This window comes from Aptenodytes patagonicus, chromosome 24 (genome assembly GCF_965638725.1).
Source record: "Aptenodytes patagonicus chromosome 24, bAptPat1.pri.cur, whole genome shotgun sequence".
NCBI lineage: Eukaryota > Metazoa > Chordata > Aves > Sphenisciformes > Spheniscidae > Aptenodytes > Aptenodytes patagonicus.
The window spans coordinates 1469517-1490515 of NC_134972.1; the positions used below are offsets into that span (position 1 = coordinate 1469517).

Genomic DNA, 20999 nt, shown 5'->3' on the forward strand with positions numbered 1-20999 from the left:
AGCGAGAGATAAAATGTCTATTTTTAAATCACCACAACTAAACATTTAGTCCCCGTGTATACCTTAATCTGGTGAGAATACAGGTTACACATACATCTCCGTGTTCTGAATTACTTTTCTTTCATTAGCTGTTCCTAGAATAATAAGACATTTGTTCTCTGCCGCTAATCTAGCGGTAGCCTCATATTCTGCTTTTAATACTACACGAATTCAAATTCTCTGCTGCTGTAAGTAGTTCTATTATAGTTCCCTTGACTTTAATAACGCTTACATCAGTTTACGCCAGCTGAGGATGTGTCTCGTAGGCTTCCATATCTTAAGTTTGATCACAGCTCTGCATTTACTTTGTCATAGAGATGCTAACCTGGAAATGTGTATATCAGGGAGATTTTGAACATAATTTTCCTTGCTGAGCAGAAATCCTTAGGTTAACTTGTCAGAGCAATGCAATATAAAATAATCTGTAGGGTATGTTGGCCTCCTGGGTTGTACTGTATCAGTCTCTATGCCAGGTACCAAGGATAGGAGGAGCGTACTGGTTTGCCAAAGCTTGTAAGTAGATTTGAGAAGGTCTTGTTATCTGTTTGTGGGAAACAACACTTACAAGGATGCAGTGAGCTCTACAAATGGGAAGAGCGAGGTCACTTGGCCAGAACACAACTGATGTGACAGAAAGCATTTGCAGAGAACAGCTCCTAACGCTGCTTTAGCCTATGAAAGACACATGCAATAGGAGGCAACGCTGTGTTGGGAGTAGGGTGTTTGGAACAGCTGTTACCAACACAGCAAATATAACACAGGACCACTGGCAGTACACTTCTAGCAGCATTCTTCCATCTCTGGACCACAGTGTACCCCTCAGAGTAGGCTGACCAGTATGTACGTACCTCCCAAACCCAGGATTAGCATGATTATAGCAAGCGAGCTTCTGTAACCAGCCACATGGAAATGTTTTATTCTGTAGGATGAATACCAAGCATCTCTCTGCTGTTGGCTTGAGTGAAGGTAGTTGCTAGCGCAAAGTTGGAATTCAAGCCTTTAAGGCCGCTGGTGCCTTTTTCTCTATGTTAACATCCTTAAGAAGGTTAGGCATCACGCTGCAAATACTACGCTCCCTCTGGCTCAGTTTTCTGGGTTCAGAATATTTCTAGAGGTATGCCTACTTTGTTTCTTCTCATTCATACTTTGCAAACAGAGGACTTGCTGCCCTTTGGTCTGCTTCATGGAGTAAAGCAAAGATGAGCTGCAGAACTTTGCTAAGGTCCTTGAATGTGGCCCTTTTTTGATTGGCGGAGAGGGAGAGTGCGCATCTCCCAAGGCGTACACTGGCAATATCAGAATGAGTTGTCACTCATGGTAAATTGTGCAGATCTTCATAACATCATCTTCCTTCAACAGTCTTACGTGCTTTGATGTGTGGTGAAATAATTAATACTTTAAATGTCAGCACTGTTATCATTCGATATCTGAGTTAGTCCCCGTTGAGATGAATGGGACTGAGCCGTTGTTTCAGGTTTTGCAAATGCAGACAGATGTCGTGGCATCAGTTGCTCAAGTGTGAGAATTTTTTTTTCTCCTATTCCAGTGAGTCATAATAGCTGGAGACTTGTATTTAAAATGAAAGCATGGATTTTGGAGGGTAAGGAACAACATAAAAGCAGCAGCACTGCACTGTACTCTATTTGAGCCTTCTCGTAAATAAAGTCAGGCAGGCTGTGGGGCATTTAGACCTCTCCCTACTGCTGACTAACAATTCTGTTGTTAAACCAGTTACGCTAGAGTGAAGTTTATAGACTAACCGACAATTTAGTCTATTCACTAGATGGTTGCTCTTTTTTTGTATACATTATATCATGTCATGCACAATTTTTTAAACTATGCTCTGGGAAATTTCTTGTGCCTGAAACACTGGATTTGAGAGTTGCCAAAGGGCTTTTTCCGTACCTGAATTGGTTTTCTTGGGGGTTTCATTTCAGATGTCAGATTTGTAGGAAATGATGAGCGGCCTGCTTCTGTGTCAGACCCCTGTATGGTCTCTGAATCCATGAACCGAAAAGCATTTGGATATAATTTTGGCATATTTCTATGGAACACATAGATAAATCACTACTGATCCAGTAGCTCTTTTCTCAGTGGAAGTGGTATTGTGGTGAAGCTGTTTAAACTGGCTGGTGGATTCTACGTCTTGCCCTTCAGTTGAAAAGGTCCCATTTTCTTCTACAAATGTTGGATGTTGGTTTTTAACAGGATTTCATGACAGAGATATTTTTGTTTCATTAATGAGTAAAACTAGTAGTAGGCAATTTTGTTGCAAGCTGTACAGAAAACCTTTTGTGCTGAAAGACATAATATGTACATTGATTCAAAATGGCTGAGTTCTTGGAACAAGTCAACATTGTTGAGAAATTATTTGCTGCTATTTATCTATCAGAATGAAAATGTCCATGTCAATCCATTGGAAAAATGTTTGTTGAATAATAGCCAATTTCTTCTTCCTGAATTAGCATTTTGTATATTCCCATTAGCTATTTTTAGTGAACTATGTATACATGTATATTTAAATTCCTATATATTTTACATTGCTTTTGCTTAGCTTAAGATATATAACTTAACTGATTAGACTTGTAATCAAGAAGAGAAATGGCACATAATGATGTATAGGCCCTTGAGAGAATTGGCCTATAATTCTCAGGATTATTGGCAAAAAAACCCACCCCCCAAAAAAAACCCCTCTTCCCAAATGGGATGTAGATTCTGTGGCAGTTGAAATGTGTATTATTAAACTCCTTAAGCAAGCCAGAATGGCTCCCAGTGGAGAGCACAGACATTCTAAGTATAGCCAAGACTAAATTCTCAGGTCTGGGTTTTCTCTACTCAATTCCCACTTGATTATCTCCTGTAATATTTAAACTTCATGCCATGTCATAATTATTTAATAAAAAGTAAATATAAAATGTATCTCAGTGGGGAATATGACCTTTTACCTTCGTGTTGTTATACCAAAGACGGACACAGATAACCAGAGAATCTGGATCAGTATAAAAGTCTGTCTCACTTGAAAATTTCATTCTTCTGGTGTTGGAGGTGGTTATCCTGTAAGGTGCTAAGTATATTTTGGAAGATTTGGTAAGTGCCATCAGTGTCTCTTGCAATCAGGTGTTTTCAGCTGTGCTGATGTCACCAGTTATTTAAAAAAATTTTTTTTTTCAAAAGAACCACAAATGGTACAAGAGGCTAGAAGAAGCTAGCACTGAATGAGGACAGTGCTAAAGGACTTACATACGTTACTTACTAAATGCGTCATGGAATTCTTAGCAAGATTCTCAGCATGAATGTGTCGTTTGAATTATAATGCACATTCTGAAGTATAAGGAAATTCTAAAAAACCATACCTGTAACTGTATTAGTAAACACTGGTAATCCTAAAGTATTAGAGGCAGTCAAAGCCTATGAGTATGCAGAATGCTACAGAACTGACTTTTGGTTTCTGTATTGATTTGGAGTTTAATTTTGAATAATCAGAAATTAGATTATTATTGCCACGATTTCATAGTAGAGAGTATTAAAGTGTCTGAAGTTTTATGAAATCATCAGCGATGCCAGTAGGGCTCTACCAGCTATTACTAACTGAGGATCTGGGACAAAATATCTTGGCTTATCCACTAGAGATTAACATCATTACAGTGAAGTGGCTATGTATGCATAATAGCCACACACAGTTGAAGAAGTTAATGTGTCTAATGAATAGCTGTGCCCTAGTTTGTGACGGCAAAATGTTGGGGGTGTGTGTGTCATGTGTGTGTTAGATGAGCAAATACGGTACTCTTGATTTCCGACTGTATAACAAACATAGAAGACCTGTTCTAATTTGCATTTGTACCATAACTTGCTATATTACTGCCATTGTCAGTTTTGTCCAGAGTTAAATACATTCATCCTTAAAAGGAGTATTTTGTGACAATGCTTCCCTGCTGTATCTGTCAAATTATTCACTCAGCCTTTGATAGACGGTGAGAAGTCAGCATTGGAAACTGGAGCAGTTTTAAGTGCAGAAGTCATGCTGTTTTTTCTCCCTTATTGCGTAAGCCAGACTCACTAGGGTAACCCTCTGGAATACTTTCAGTTAGAGGTTTTGCAAATACCATGCAGCATTCACATAGATTTTGTCATTTGCTTCAACATACCTGCCTCTGAATGCATTTTCTGGAACACTGGCATAAAATGAGCATGTACATTCAGTTCAGCTTGTGCCCACCAGAATGAGCAGGCATAGGGTGCGTGTGCACACGTGTGTATACGCATGAATGCACAGAATTCTTTCAAGGCATAGCTGTAAGCAGAAAGATACCACTAATTCTTTATTTAACAAATTAGAGACACACTGAGGGATTGTCCAGGAGCACCATGCTCCTGGACATGCCATTATATGCCATTATACAGCTAATGGCAGAAACATCTGTACAATTAAATGGGTGGAGTCGGGGTACCAGGAGTCAGGGGACCTGGTCTGTATAACACGGTCCAACATTAATAGCTTGTGTGTCCCAGCTTTCTGAGCTGTCGAGTAAGTATTACCTCTGAAAAGAGATTAGGGATCCTCATGCAGAAGTTCTTGTAAAGCTTAGCTTACTACTCAGCCTGTCTTATACACAGTGATCAGAGCTCGCCTGAGCAGTGGGCAATGTACACCTTCTAGGAACCCAGGCAAGGAGAGGTTTTCTGTGGCAAAGCTGTGAAATCCATCTTTCTTAGGTAATGAAACTTGAGAGTCATACAAAGATATATACTCATAGAATATGTGGGGGTTTTTTTCTGTTTTCCTTTCAGCTTTAAATGAACCTACCATAGATTATGGTTTCCAAAGACTGCAAAAGGTCATCCCAAGACATCCTGGTGACCCTGAAAGACTAGCTAAGGTAAAATATTTTTCAGCATTTCACTGAGCCCACTAAATATGTTCTAACTCACAAAAGAGACAAAATTGTATCTTAAATGACAACTACATCTGAACATAAGTTCACCAATTAATTGTAGGTCCAAACAAGAATTTGGTCTTGTAGAACCCACAGCCACCAGTAATTTTTATCTGTTAAAGCTCAAACACTGTGAACTTCTTTTGCTGCCGAAATGAGAGTCCAGTGCAGATATCTTCCCAGCTCATATTCATGGTCCTCTGTGTTTGTCTGTATTGGCAAATCTCTGAACCTAAATGATACATGATGGACGTAAAGGATTTGTCACAGAGGTCTAACCTTAAGGGAATCTTTTAGTAAAAAACATTTAAAGCTCAGCTTTTTCTGTAGCAACAACTGCAGTATGAATGTGTTGAAACAACTCAGGATTTTAGGTATACGTAACACTGCACACTGTGTTGATGTGGCGCCTAGCACAATGAGAGTGGCATTGATGACTATATTCCTAGATTTTAGTGCAGTACCAAAAGTACCTAATATCATCTTTGCATGATGAAAGACTATTGTATTCAGATAGTATACTCTGTAATTTTTTTCCTACAACCAGAGGTAACATAAGATAGCTAAAGTGTTTTATTTGTTTGGTTACCATTATTGAGAAAAAAATAAACGGACACAGAGATTAATCAGATTTTTATGTGTCTATGCAAAAGAATATATTGAAATTCAGTAGGGAACGGAGTTCCTATTTAAATTGGGTATGTGTGAAGATTGTCTCCATTTTTGAAGCTCGTGTGCTTAAAGCAGCTTCAGGACTATGGAGAGCTCCAAGATCAAGATGGAGCACTGGGCACGCAACACAGTCGCTGCCGGTTGATGTTTCGCTCGCACGCACGTCAACGCTTTCCAAAGTGACTGATGATTTTGCATGTCTAGTTTGAGATACTGTAAGGGGTTCAATTTTTCAGATAAGTGGCAAATAACAGCTCTTTAAGGAACCCAGTTTTCGGAATGACCACACACAAACACTAGTCACTTCAGAAAATACTAGCCCATGGTTTTATTTGCACTGAAATCCTTTTCTGTTAAAAAGTCAATTTTATGCATCTGCTCATCCTCCAGGAAATGCTGTTGAAACGAGCTGCTGACCTAGTTGAAGCACTGTACGGAACGCCACATAACAACCAGGTCAGAATGACTACTCTCAACAGGGGAGTGGTATACATTCAGGTTTAGTAATAAACACTAGAAAATTTCTCCAAGCACGTTTCTGAACTTGTCCCTTTCATTCTGCAGGACATCATTCTGAAACGAGCCGCAGACATCGCAGAAGCTCTCTACAGTGTACCAAGGAATCCCGCACAGATCCCCGCGCTGTCTAGCTCTCCTGCTCACAGCAGTATGATGGGAATTAATTCCTATGGTAGCCAGTTAGGAGTCAGCATTTCAGAGTCAACACAGGGGAACAACCAAGGTAAACATTGCGCGTAGTATAGTGTTAATTTAAACAACGGAAAATTGAGTCACAGTTGCTTCCATAGTAGTTTCTCAACTTCTCTACCTGCTCAGCTTATGAACAGAAAGATGGCTTTAAACTGTCAGCATTCGAAATGGATGTGCGCTGCCGTTTTGGATGATACTGTATCTGCACCAGGTTCCAGTCACCAGATTAGCTATGGCTGAAATAATTTTTGAGTATTTTTTGATGCCAGCTTAACCCTGAATTCTCTCCCTGCTCCCCTCAGTATCTTTTTTTTGTTGTTGTTGTGTATCTGTTTTTATAAAAGACAAGGACAGCAACTGAACAAAACCTCTCACAGTTAGAGAGGTGGGGAATTTTCTTCTTTTTTTTTTTAAGGCGGCTTCTTCAGTGTTAATTTTACCAACTTGCATATGTTGTATGTATTACATTTACTCCAGATATATTATTGATTGTTTAGGAAAACGTGCCATAAAATGACATACCAACAGTAATACATCATGGGAGCAATATCAACTTTGGGCCTTTTCTGGCTCTTGAATATTTTGATTTTTAGCACTCGATTCCAGTAACGTACAGTCTGTGGTTGACTGCATGAATAGCTGTGTTTAACACTCTAAGGCAGTAAAACCATGTCATATGAAGTTAATATTACATATGCCATGTCAAAAGTCATCATGTAGATAATTTTGCTAGTTTTTTTTCATAAGGTCTTACCAGCCCTCAATTAAAACTTCATCATATAAATGGGCAGAAATAACCTGACTTGATATCTAAATGGTAACCACTTTTAAAGTAGCTATTGGATCACATCTTTCTAATGAAAGCTTTTCTGTGGAAAATCCTTTTGCAGTTGTGATAATAGCCTTGTACTTTAATGCTGATAGCTATAGTGTTCTTCCAGTCTCTTTTTGGAGAAAAAAGAGGCTAAATTTTGGTTCTCAAATATTTGTGGGGTTGTTTTTTAAGACAAAAAATGGTTTACTCTTTCCCCCAAGTAGAGTATCTTCAAAGTCAACCTGCAAACTATATATGGGTTATAATTTTCCCTTAGTAATGCACTTGCTTTATTTGTAATTCATCAATAATTTGAAAAGTATAGCCTCCCCCCTAAGATTGTAGAAAATCCCACATATATTATAAATTCTACCTCAGAAGAAGATGAGAATACACATTTTTTTCCAGGTCTTAGAACAAACTTCAACTTTTAACAAATCAAATCTGATTAGAAAAATATACATCAGTTCACTTCAAAAAGTTAGTTTACCACACTGTTTTAAAACTTAATATTGCTTAACTTGAAAGCATGTGCATAAAACCCACTGAATGTAATGGTACTTGCCTAAATGTTTTAATCAATCTGGATGTAAATAAGTAATTTATTTAAGCAGGGAATATACAGGAGAAAGTTTTAAGCCAAATCCATTGACATGCTTTGAAATGTGGTTTTTTAAGGTTACATTCGTAATACAAGCAGCATCTCACCCCGAGGTTACTCATCCAGTTCCACACCTCAACAGTCCAATTACAGCACTTCCAGCAATAGTATGAATGGCTACAGCAACGTCCCCATGTCAAACCTGGGCGTTCCAGGCTCACCTGGATTCATTAACGGCTCTCCAACAGGATCCCCCTATGGATGTATGTGCTTTGCTTCTTTTATATTTGATTCTTGCTCCTGCTTAATTTAATTTACCACATCAAAAAAATGCAGCAAGTGATGTTTCAAGAGAAGTTCTCAAGATTTAGTGAAGATTTTTGTAAAAGGTTCTGATTTGTGTTCTGGTATTTTTTAGTAGGAACTAGAAAAATGTTCCCGTTTTTCAACAAGAATAGAGGAATATTGAATCCTACTTGTGTTTCCTTCATTTTTTATCCTTATTATTCCTAAGTGGCAAAGGCCACAATGAGAAATGAGGTACAATTTACAACTTTAGATGATTAAGCAAGCAGCCATCACTTTTAGCCTAGAGACTACTCCGAATCCTATCTAAAAGCCACCCTAAAATAATTTTTATGTTTTTGACCTGCATGAACAATAACTGAGAGCTGAATCGTGGATTAATTTCCTGTGAAACTATATTCCCTTGTTAATCAGAAATACAACAACGATGGAGTTAAGTTCTGGAAGTTAGTATGACTGCGTTTCTAGTTACTAGTTTTACCGTGAGCAAGTCACTCTTCCTTTCATGGCTTGATTTCCCTCTGGCAAGAGAGTGTGTGTGTAGAATATATATATATATTTTTTTTTATATATATATATATATATAAAAGAGGATGAACAGTTAAACAGCTACTTACTTATTGACTTATTATTTAATTGTTTACCTACACTGTAGGTTACAGAGGGTATAGCTCCCAATAACGTCAGGACCATGCCTTTCCAGAAGACACCTGGTATCCCGCAAAATATTATTTTATTTTATTTACATTCACATCACCTGCATAAGGACTGACCCACTTTGCAGTGATGATGAAGGCTCCTTGCTGGTCTGAAACCCGCTAAACAACATCCTCACAGTTTGAGCTGTAACTTAAGGCTAAGGTGCAACTCAAAGGATGTTTGGGTACTTTTGATACTTCCCCTATTCTGGAGCTTTGCCATTGACTTCAATAAGGGAAGGACCGGGTCTTGCAGCATATTGTTATTCTGATTTCAAACTAATGCTTCCATGAGACTCGGGGATTCACTTGAACCCACATGAAATATGGTTATTTGTTCCTTGTTTTGCTGAGAAATAGCTGATATTTTTCTGGAAAGCGAGCAAACAGTTGCTTAACAAGCTACTGGACATACAATGGGACTTTTTCTTGCAAGATACTTCTTTAAAAAGAAGCCAGTTTAGATTCAAATCTAAGCAACAGCTTAAAACATCCCCCCTCAACTCCAACCAAGGAAATCTTCATTTTTAAACAGCTGGGGAGGGCACAGGAATTACCGGCCTTCCCAATTTCCAAAGCACCAACTGTAAGTGGAGAGGCCATTACTGTCTACTGTTTGTTCATATTGACTCTCTCTCCCCTGATGACTTACCATTTTCTGACATCCTCACCCTTCATTTTAAAAGAATTAAGCACTCTTTTTTGAACTATTCAATATAACTACCTCTACTTTAGATGTATTGTAAACAGCCAAGTCAATGTGAGAATGAGATCTTAAGACGTAAAATGAGTAATCAGAAGGTAGACGTTTTAAGCAGTTTTACCAAACTTCTATAGTTGCATTTCTGATGAGGAGTCACTTTTTTCTTTTGCAGTAATGTCTTCAAGTCCAACAGTTGGCTCCTCCAGCACTTCTTCCATCCTTCCATTCTCCTCTTCCGTCTTTCCTGCTGTCAAACAGAAGAGTGCCTTTGCTCCTGTCATCAGACCCCAAGGGTCTCCTTCTCCTGCCTGCTCTAGTGGCAATGGAAATGGATTTAGAGGTAAGAAACGTACAATTAATATTCAGCCTGGACATGTAAAGAACACTGTGTTAGTCTAGGTAAATACAGTAATCATCTGAATACCATTACACCGATATTACAGGACTCAGCAGTGAAAATCTGACCCAATCCAACTGGATTAAAGCAATGCTCCAAGCTTTGTCTATTTGGTTCTAAAACAACAGGGGACAGACACTCATTTATACCAAGAAGGATTTGACCCAGGCTGCATTTCAGTACCAGCTCTTTTGTGAGGAATGACTTCTCCTTAGGCTTCAGGGACTTGTAAAACAAACGTCTGCCCTGCAGAGTTAACACACAGCTCTGTACATAACAGCCAGTGTCTTGAAACCTGCTGCAAGGTTTAGGCTCATACCGGGAATTGAGCCCTATAGTACATTTACAGCCTTTTTAAAGGTGATCTGCAAAACAAATGTGAGTATTAAGATAAGAATGGAAACCTGTACTAAATTCTTTCTTTTAACAGGCTGGGGGGGTGCATGCGGCACATAAATACGCTCCAAGTCTCCATAAAAAACACCTTTATAGGGCCTGAGAAGTCATCTGGCTCCTTCAGACTTCACTAGAGATACCATAGAAAACACAACTCTGGGAATTCAGCCATGCCAAGAGCCAGTGGTAATTCTGAAATGAGCCCTACAAACCGCACCTGTTGATTTGGGTGCATTATAAATCCTTAGCTAGGCCACAGGGACTTACATAAACTGCGATTATTTTATACAATAAGGAAATTCTAAGCGTGTTGAACAAAAGCAATTACATTTTTAAAAGCTAACTTACAGAATTCTGCTATATATCTGAAACAGCTTCTTCCCCTGCCCCAATTAAACGAAACTCTGTGCTTCTCTAAGATCATCTTCTCCCCGTTAATGAAAGACATTGAATCTACCCATGTAAATGCACAGGTATCACGTTGGCAGGGAATATAATTTCTCTTCCGCTCTGTTTAAAGAAGATGAAAAGAAGGATTTGAAGCAATTTTTTAAACTCTAGGTATAGAAGGTTTTGTTGGCCCAAAAATTGTAGCTATTTACCCAAACTGTTTAGAAATGGGTTTATCTTTGTTAACTGTTGTATGCTTATGGTGTCTAAAGAGTCATCATCACTACCTGGTCTGCAGTTAACTTCTTTCCTTCTTTTTTTTTTTTTGGCTGGGGGGAAGGGTGTGTTCTTTGTATCAGCTAATGAAGGGATGTATTGATTTCACTGCCTTTTTATAAAAAATGAGAGGGTTTAGCTGTTTTAAGGAACTGTTCCAAGGTAATGTAATTTTAAACTGATTTAGTTAAACATTTAACGAGGAAGGCCTATCAACTTAAGAACAGTTTGCTTGTTTAGCATAAGCTGGTTGGACAGTGCTATAATCTAGAGACAAATCAGTGCGTTCAGAATAGATTTAAGTCTGCTTTAAAGTTAAACTTGTCTAACTGCTGTGTTGAGAAGGCCTAATTGTTAAGAAGTTACCTAAGGTAGTGCTAACCACAAATCAGTTCAGTGAGAAAATGACTCGGATTGTTTCTGGGAGACAGAAAAAGGACAGTTTGGAAAAAACACTTACTTTTTATTTAAGTTAATACTTTTCCTTAACCTACCATGTCTGTCCTGTCTGCTCAAGACTCTGCTTAGCAAGAGTTTATCTCTTTTTTAACCCTTTCGTAAACAGGTAAAGTCCTAGTGACAATTTGGTGCCATTTAGTGTTTACAACATATTTTATCCAACCCATAAATTAGTAATCAAGAACAGATTCTAAAAATGGAACTTTAATATTAAGTATAACATAAAATCTCAAAGCTAAAAACCCAGTCCTCACATCCATGCATTTTTACTGACAGAAGTCCACCCCTGAGGCGTTCAGGATTAATCTATCAATTAAGGTTATGATTTACTTACTGAAATAGCTTATGCATATAGAGATACAGAGACTTGGGCATGGGTAAACCGATACAAAAGTTATTAACTATATCCATTTCTTTGTGGGATAGCTCCTTTGTACATCAACACCCTGATACATAAATATAGTAATACGCTACAAGTGTTATTTAAGTAAGTAAGTTTTCAGCAGATACAGTACCTAGTACAACGGGACTTGTCAGTCAGACTGCAACAACAAGCAACAACAGATGTGACTCCCAGCAAAGGTAGTAGGTGCTTCGCAGAGATGAACATGTCTGCCCAAGGTTTGTTAGGCCAGGTCTTTGTAACTATTTAACTATTTCAGCTGTAGATGCAAATTCTTTCCAACTGAAATATTTAAATTGATGCAAGCTGGGGAGCACATGCTTTGGAAAGGATCCAGATACACACAGCCTGATATCCAAATTAACGTTCCCACAGTGCTGACAGACAGATGTGGCCAGAAAGTCAACAGGAGGGTCCCAAAGAGGCTTCTTGAATGGACTTACTGTGCTGCAGCAATGGGAGATTGTTAATCTCCTCTGCTATGCCATCGCCCTGTACTATAAACTAAGAATTAGACGTGCTGGTAATGCAATTTATTTATTTATTTACTTACCAAACTTAGGCATCAGTAAATACTGATGGAGGTAGAATAGCAAAAGCACAGAGCAAGCAGTAAGTATAGGCAGGCTCCTTCCCAAAGCACATCAGGCAAGTGTTTTGACATTACCTCTCAATTTCCCCACCCATAATATGGGGAAAACATCTCCCCAACGGGGATTTTTTGAGCTTTAATGTAATGCTTGCAATGTACTTTGGCTACATCTTTTGTTCGAAGGCAAAAGTTTCCTGGTGATACAGTCTCCATCCTACTTACTGCCTCCTGTTGCAATGAGAATATTAGAAATACTACCAGCGCCTCAGGGCATGCCACTCTGCTTACAAGCAGCGATGAAAATCTAGAATATAGCTTCCGCGTACGTTAACCACAGCAGTGTTTAAGCCTGGATTAAAACTAGTCTAAACAGAAGGAGCTGTACAAGCTTCATCCTCAGATCAGCATTCCCATTATTCCAGGCAGTTTACAGTACCGCTGGAAATTTTTTTCCAAAAATGTATTTTGGGAAGAAAGTCTTGGTGATGCTTAAAAGCTGCTGGAGACAGGAGGACAGCTGCTAGAAAATATATTGTAACTGAAAAGTATTAGCTAAGCATGAAACTTGCATATCTACTGGCTTTCAGCTTTGGGCTGCACAACACAGCCAAGACATGCGGAATACCCTCAGATAACCCCCCATGCCATGTGTTCTTGCTTACCTCTTTCACCTGCCATCTGCTATACATTCTTACAGTGTAACAGGACATGATAGGTAGAGAACAAGCAGCAATCCATACTGGACACCACTCACTTCTATATGCTCTCCAAATTGAGAGCAGGTGATCCTGATCAGAACAATTGTGTGCTCCATTCATGTCATATGTCAAGGCAGTTTAAAAAAGGCACCGGGAAGATACAATGTGACGTGACGCAACACGGCGTGATAAGTACACAAATGCCTAATCAACTCATCTCAGATGGAAGGCAGCTGATGGGAAAAGCAAGCAAATTGGAAACTGCTGGAACAGCATGGACCGCTGACTGCCCAGATTACCTTTGGCCAGCTCAGCACATCTCAACATAAAAATGCAAGCTCAGTTACAAGGAATAGCAGGCAAGCCCCAGAAGGTCAGATGTTCCATTAACCATCAGGATCCTAGCCAATCTAAAAGGTATCGAAGTCTGACACCCTTAGGAACAGCCTCAATTTAGCAAAGGGGACATCTGCACTATTCCCTAAAGAAATACAGGTATTTGAGTTGAAGGCCCTAATTATTAGTATCTTGTCTTGACAAACTTAGGGGTGTCAACAGCTCTGGAGATTCCAGTCCCCTTGCATTAAAAGGCTGTGCAAACAGGTAACGAGAAAAATAGTTGCTCTGAAAAGTTTGTAAGGGGTGGGATTCAGATGAAATGGCTGGCTCACATTTACAAAGCAACGGTTCCTGATTGTTACCAGTCCAGTGCCTGACCTGCTGTTCCATGTTGAAGCCTAGCTCCAGTCAACACTTAAGACACAGCATTTTAAAATAACTCTTAACAGAGATTCTAACCAGGTAAAAATAACTGGGCCCTTTCCATGCTAGGAATGATCAGCAATATGCTTCTGCCTGAATCAGAATGATTCCAGAGCCTAGACAGTGATTTAAGTATGCCAAAGGCCGCAAATGATATCTACATGATGTCAATGTATACGAAAAATATGTATCTGTCATCTGATTAAATTTGATATATTGGAAAGATCAAGTACATTTTTCTCCCCGGTTTATTGGCAGAGATGTAAGCGGCACAGACTGCTTCAAAATAAAGAAAACCTTGAGAGAGGTTTAAACCTTCTTGCTAACTACTAAACAAAAATATCTCCTGTTACTATGAATTACTTATCTTTCATTTGATGGGATGTTAATTTTAGTAGCTCATCATATATCACAGACTTATTCAGGCTAGACAAGAGCTCCACTTTTAATGGGAGAAAACAAAAATCTGCCTTTTTTAATGGAAGAAAATATTCAAGACTGTTAGGTGTCACACGCAAAAAAGAAGATATTGGGTAAGGTTCAATATTGTCTTCTCCTTTGCAGGTGAAAACTTAGCCACTTTCTAGTATAACTGGAAAAATATATAACTGCAGAGTGGCTATACATTCCTGTGCTCTTTAATAATTAAACTAATGCATATGTGACTTTGCAAACACATATTTTGATTTTAAGGGTGTTCCTAATTAATTTGAACTAAATCAGAATAATTGTTCAAGCAGCCTTTTGGGCATATACAGCTTAGCACCACGGTGAGATAGTAACTACATCAACGCAACTCAATAGATGAGGCCAAAATAACTTCTCTGTCTCTTAGCTATCAATGGTTTTGTCTAGATTTTTTTAAAAACATGTTACATAAAATATGGTTTGACCTGCTTATCATCTAAAAGAGACAAAGACACTTAGTTATAAATATCTCACCTGTCTGTGGTTAGATGATCATGAATGGATAAATGAAAATCTTCCATCCAAATACAGAAGGATTTCTAAAAAAAAAAAAAAAAAAAGTGTTAATTTCCTATGGAGGAAAAAGTAACAAGAAATTCTTTAGGAAAAACTTGAAGCTTTTCGCTATGTTTTAGTATGTTAGTTGGAACCATCCTTCACAGGTTCTTTGCAGAAGCTGTAATTTAGGTCACTCTCACATTCTAGTATAAAGGATGATGGTGCCCTTCATCCAAGCCACTGATGTTTTCTGCTAAATGAAAGCCAGCTGTGTTTTCCTCTGAAAACCCTTTCTTTTCTCTATCATTTTCAGTTACGAGTTACATAATAAATGATAGGTAATAAACGGGTGCATTGTTTTACAAATGTCTCCATGGTCTTAATATTGAAAGTAAAACTGCACATTTTCTAGTGGTAGCCATGATGGGAGTCAGAGATATCAATGAGATGAAGCCTGCAGGTATAAGTTGCACCTTTATTAGGCCAAATTACACAGAAGCTAGCTCTGCTACCAACAGCTCGGTGGCTTGCAATGTGCAAACCTACCTTTATATACAGGACAGCTCACGCAGAGAGATGTTTCCGGCATTGCAGGGTAGGAACATTCACTTAAGATGCTCAGAGTAGCACCACTGGAGCACTTCGCTTGCCTCTTCAGAGAGCTGCAGAACCGTAAGATTGGAGTTTGCTGGGAACTTAGTGGCAAAAGAGGAAAAACAAATGAGAGCGCAAGACGTTTTACACAACAGCAACTGAAAGTGCTCCACACCCATCTTCTCTAGAAAGCACAGTTTTTAAACCAGGTCATGACTGAGACACCAACAAAGCACCTGTGGTATCTGAAGAACTAGATCAGTGTGTGTGCACACATGCGTACATTCATACAGCACCGAGCCCCTTTCCGGTTCTTACCAAATGGCTGTTTGAATTGCAGGGAGTTCTTTTCCCCTACAAAGCAAGGCAGCGTTTTCAGGGGCCACTTGTATACACTGGGCTTATGATCATTATTAATTACACCCATTAAAGGTGCCTATCACCATAGCATCTGGGTACTATCCATGTTTGATTATTTATTTACAAAAAAATTCTCCAACCTTGTGACAATTTTAATCAAGTGTTTCAGTTGATAATTGCAAGCTGTCAAGGTTAATACAATAAGGCTCATCTCTAATTCTTTTTCCATTTCCCTCCAAGAAAAAAACAAAGACCCTCTGGGATAATGACTGTGGTTTCTATATTCCCAGCTCATCAGGGAGTGTCCTGCATTGAACCACCTTTATTGAAAAGTTACATCGATTCAATATATAGTAATACAGGCAAAAATAATTACAGCTTTGCTAGCAGTGTAAGACCTTAATCCAAACCTCACAAACATTCAATAAAAAGCGATACAGGCTGGGAATAGGCTTTTGACAGTGCAGCCCCAAAGGGGAGTGGAGGTGGGGTGGAAATGGACAGATGAGGGTATGTAAAAAGAGAGAGAGAACCACAGAGCAAAGCCATTTAGATGCGCTGTGGAAAACCAGGAGGAGAGGATGCCAGCCAATATTCCTCAGCCTACTTGTTCTTTGTAGCAGAAGGAGGTGAAGTTGCAACATTAGGATGAAATGCCAGTGAAACAATTAATTAGGCTTTGCTCGCCCTTCCTATGTTATGTTCTAGTTTTACCTGAATTTGTCCACTGGCAGGCTCCATCCTAACAACTTCTGAGGAGTATCTCTGCTCTGGAGCACTTACAGCCTGGAATGACAAAACAGACTTGGGCGGGGGGGGGGGCAAAAGGAAGGAGAGGAAAGCAGGGACTTGCTACTTGCTCAGGAGGAAAGGAAAGGAGGCACAGGAGGGATCACCAGAACCCCAGGGGTAACAACATACTCCTCCTGATTGCAGATGGCAGTTTTGCTCTTGCCATCACTAGTTTGAGTCCAGGACTGCTTGATAACATAATATCTATCTTCAATTATACAGTAAAAATGTACTTTCTCTTCAATTTAAGGAACTTTCCAAAATGCTGCATCTACAAGTATTCTTAAAATATTTTTGAAGAGACATGGCAGAAACTCCGGCTTGTCTTTGCTTTGGTCTGCTGGAAGAAGTTTTCCTTGATTAAAAAAAATGAAAATAACGTTGATAACAATAGTACCAGAAAAAAGCATTTATGCCAATATGGCCTATCCCCCTTGGGAACAGCGTGCAAACTACACTGGCAACAGAGCCTGCATGTCTCAAATTAAACCACGCTAGCTATACCAGGGTCTGCTGCCTCTCTGCACAGACAATCTAAACAGCCACAGAGAGAGTCTGGCTCTGGCTATGCCAGGAGAAAAGAGCACCGCAGGTACGGCCCGGCCGGGTGCAGTCTGCGTAAACGCTCCTTTATTTGCTTCGGGCAAAAGACCCAGCTGGGTTACCTTAGACAAACAGTTTAAATTCTTTGAGCTAACCTGGATGATTTTGCCTGAAGCAGATTAGGAAGCGCTCACACAGACTGCTCCATTGGGATACCTGTGGGATGGCGGTGAGCAGCTGAGGGCACACGCTTTTACCTCTTCTGCCAGCCCAGCAGCGTCTAGAGCAGGGCATCAATCCAAGACACAAATCCAGTTTTCTTTTCTAGAGGACAGAAAGGCAGGCGTGTGGTTAATACACAGGGAGAAGGCTCTCCGGTGTCAGGCTGGGACACTACCGTTAGGATCATTTTTTGCGTTTGGGGGTGAGGAGAAGGAAAGGAGCAGCCTCCTTAGTGTTATCAGAAAATCTCTCTTCTAATGCGCCGTGCCCTGCCCCGCCCCCCCAAGAAACAGGCATACAAATATTTACCTACTTTATATAGGGTTAGGTAAATTGCCTGTTTGAAAATCTGTTTGAAAAATAATAGCAAATTCCCAAGCAATTAAAAAAAGTAGATATTTGACTTCAGACTGTTCGGTTTCACTTTCTCTTTCAGCTATCTGCCAAAATTGGCAGGGACTTCCAGGCCTAGTCAGTTACAAAATATGAAAATATTTATTTTCCTATGTATTAAATCATAGACCATATCCGCAGTTGTTTAAAGTCAACACAGCTCCAATAAAAGAGTCATGTTAGCTGAGGATCTTGCCCTAAGCATTTTTTTAAACACTATGAACATAAGGGTGAAATTAATTCTCAGAGGACAGGGCTTTAAACACATGAATAATCCCACAAACTTCAGTGAACATAAATCTTTGCAGGATTAGGACCGTGCACTGCACTGAGGCCCCTTTGAAAATATGACTCACTCATTTGTTATATAAATACGTATAAACTTAACTTACCCCTCAAAACCTTTGGGAACAGCACCAGTTCCAGGCAGCTTCAAATGTTGCTGTTGTCAGTTATGAAGAATATAGCTGCAATTAAAGGCAGTGAGAGTGACTAATAAATAATTTACATAAGCCCAGTGTTCTGGGAATGTGCCAGGTAAGACTACAGTGATTCAGACATATGGGGTAAACCAAGCGAGAAAGAGAGGCTGGTCCATTATTTCCACCGAAACTAAATTAGCAAACTCTAGCTCTCTGGTCATTGTCCAATGAATCGGGACTTGTAATTCTCTGGCTAGGTCCCGTAAGCAGTGCACGGGCGAATTCCCGTTTGCTTTCACATCTTTCCTCCCTCACAACATAACCCTTTCTGCAAGCAAACGAGCAGGCTGAGTGGGAAGCGAAGACCCTGCTCCATTCTGGTTTTCAAGAATGATTTTGAGTGTTCAACCTGAGAAAGCATGAGAAGTCTGAATTTTTTGGGACAGTTCTGAGCAATGTCCATCTCCAAGGACATCTCTCGGGAGACAAGCACCCAAAAATGGTCAGGCAGTTCTGAAAATTCACTTACTGAGACTTGAATTAATCCTCTATCTCCTTTATCCATTTAAGAACCACAATGGGCCTTGGCTTTTGGTGAATTTACTATGAAATAGGACATTGTCCATTGTCTGTGGTCATTGTCAGTCTCACCGTCTTAGTTCTCACTAAAGCATAAATCATTAAAAGAAACTGAAGGTCTAGTTTAACCTGCAAATAAGGCCATTGCTGCAATACACGACTGCAGACAGAAGGGTGAAGGGCTCAAATGTATTTTGTTCCGTAAGAATTTGCCAGAACTTCATCTTTGTCAATTTTCTTTTTCAGCCATGACTGGTCTTGTCGTTCCCCCGATGTAAGGGAGAGGCAGCTTTGCTCCTCTCCCTCTTCCCTTTTTTCCTCTTTTTTTTTTCATTTTTCTTTTACAGCACAAAACTACTTATTGTGATGGACCACTAAAAAGAAAAAAATAGCACTACAAGCTCTTTTTTGGGGGAAAGCCAGGCCCAGGAAAAAAAAGGAACATTTTTTATGGATTGGACGAGATAGAAGTCTGCATCTTTTACCTGTTTCATATTTCTGACACAACCACGTCAACTCCTAAAACATTGTGAATGAAGAATCAGCCAAGAGCCAGGATGAACAACGGTTGGCAGAACGGAACCAGAAATGCAAAGTCTTTCTTGAAAGACATGAAATCTTCCTAAGATTTGTAAAATATTAAAAGGAGAAAGAAATTGGCAAAATGATTCAAGCTTGATATTTTGGATACAATTTGTTTTACTTTGTAGGGGAAAAAAGTTGAAGTTTCTATTTTCTATGGAGCCTTTCAGATATCGATTTAGTTTATGCAGAAAAAAAATTCAACAAAACAGGGTACCAGCATGAAAGAATTTCTAGGACAAACTGACATGAATGATGGAACTTTGGTGTATGTGTGTATTTGCTTATAGTTTAACCTCTTTAAAAAATGTAAGATGTTTTACAATTATTTAAATAAATAAACTTGTAACTTATTGTATGTAGAAGTAGAAATTAAACCCTTTTTTGGATTTTTTCCTCCAGTTGTACAATGAAGAAAAATGATGCAAAAATGTAGTGATAAGTTTGAGATATATTATTACTGCTGCAATTGCTCCTCACTTCTTCCCTCTTACTCAATTCATGTGCAAGGATGTATAGGATTCTTTCTGATTAACGAAATCATCAGAAACTTTTACATACGTTGTGGTATACAGGTGACTAATTCATGTAGGAATTTTCATCCTCCTCATCTTTCCCCCTTCCATCTTTTGTTTCAGTTAAACTATTCAGGTACTAAGATGAACTGGTAAGTTTCAAAGACCCTGCTGGCAAATGAGCGGCACTTAGGGATTTGAACAAATCAGATTTTTCATAAGGTACTGAGTTTATTTTCTAGATTCAATGTATGAATTCGGAGGGAAAGGGTTCTCTAACATACTGTTTTTCCATGTAGTTAGACCACCTTAAGTTCAGTTATACTTCATATTAAGGGTGCATTTATAAAGGGTAAATATGTATTTGAATAATTTATGCACTTTTATCCTGAGTCATTAAAAATGGTAAGTATTTTCCATTTATATATTGAAGTTCATAGAAGTAATCAATTGCTTTGAATTTTTCTGCATTTTAGCATAAAAAAAAGTTTAGTTCTCCTTTGCATCTCCTCTCCTGAAATTGGAAGGTGAGAACAAGTCTGATAAAAAAAATCACTAGTTATCTGACTACACCAGAGAGCACTCAAAAGAACGTGATTGTTGGAAAGCCATTTTTAGAGAAAAAAAATCAGCTACACTACTTACACCCCACTAAAATACACACGATTCATAGCTGCACGAACAGTTGTTCCTATGACAACATCTTTATGTTAATAAATAAACCCTTAATATACAGCCCCTGAAACTGTACTTGTCCATTTGCCCAGTAGTTTTATCGATGGGTAAGTAAAATAGTGTTCTTGGTGATCCTTATATATGGTAGAAGACGTTCAGTTCAGCACTAGACTCAGGATGGTGAACAACTGTGACGGCTTGCATGGCTGAGGCAATTTGGAGCTTAATTGGAGCTATTGTGGAGCTAATCTGGATTAGTAATAGACTAGAAAGCCTCTATCTAGATCCATGGGTCAAACCCAGCTGCAATGATCGGTGCCTAAGAGGCTCGGTGGTGTGTGTGGTACGTGACTCGATAGACCCTCACCTAATGAACAGGCTTTTGGCACAGGACTGCATTTTGCAAACACGTAGAATCATTCCTTTAAACAGCCCAGTGCAGGAAAGCTGCGCCTGCCTGCGCGCCTGCTTCTGGCGCAGGCTGCATGAGAGTAGGTCCTCCTTG

The 20999-nt window shown here is 39.2% G+C and overlaps 1 protein-coding gene across 1 annotated transcript in view; it reads left to right on the top strand.

Moving 5' to 3' along the window:
- The window catches only part of EBF2 (EBF transcription factor 2), a 144527-nt gene extending 125466 nt beyond the window's left edge, over positions 1-19061 (top strand). Inside the window, exons 11-16 of the mRNA XM_076358877.1 lie at positions 4828-4916; positions 6036-6101; positions 6210-6387; positions 7849-8034; positions 9651-9818; positions 18969-19061. Of these exons, the coding sequence (XP_076214992.1) occupies positions 4828-4916; positions 6036-6101; positions 6210-6387; positions 7849-8034; positions 9651-9818; positions 18969-19000 (719 nt within the window). The 3' untranslated portion in view covers positions 19001-19061. The remainder of the gene's footprint in view (positions 1-4827; positions 4917-6035; positions 6102-6209; positions 6388-7848; positions 8035-9650; positions 9819-18968) is intronic.
- The last annotated feature ends 1938 nt before the right edge of the window (positions 19062-20999 follow it).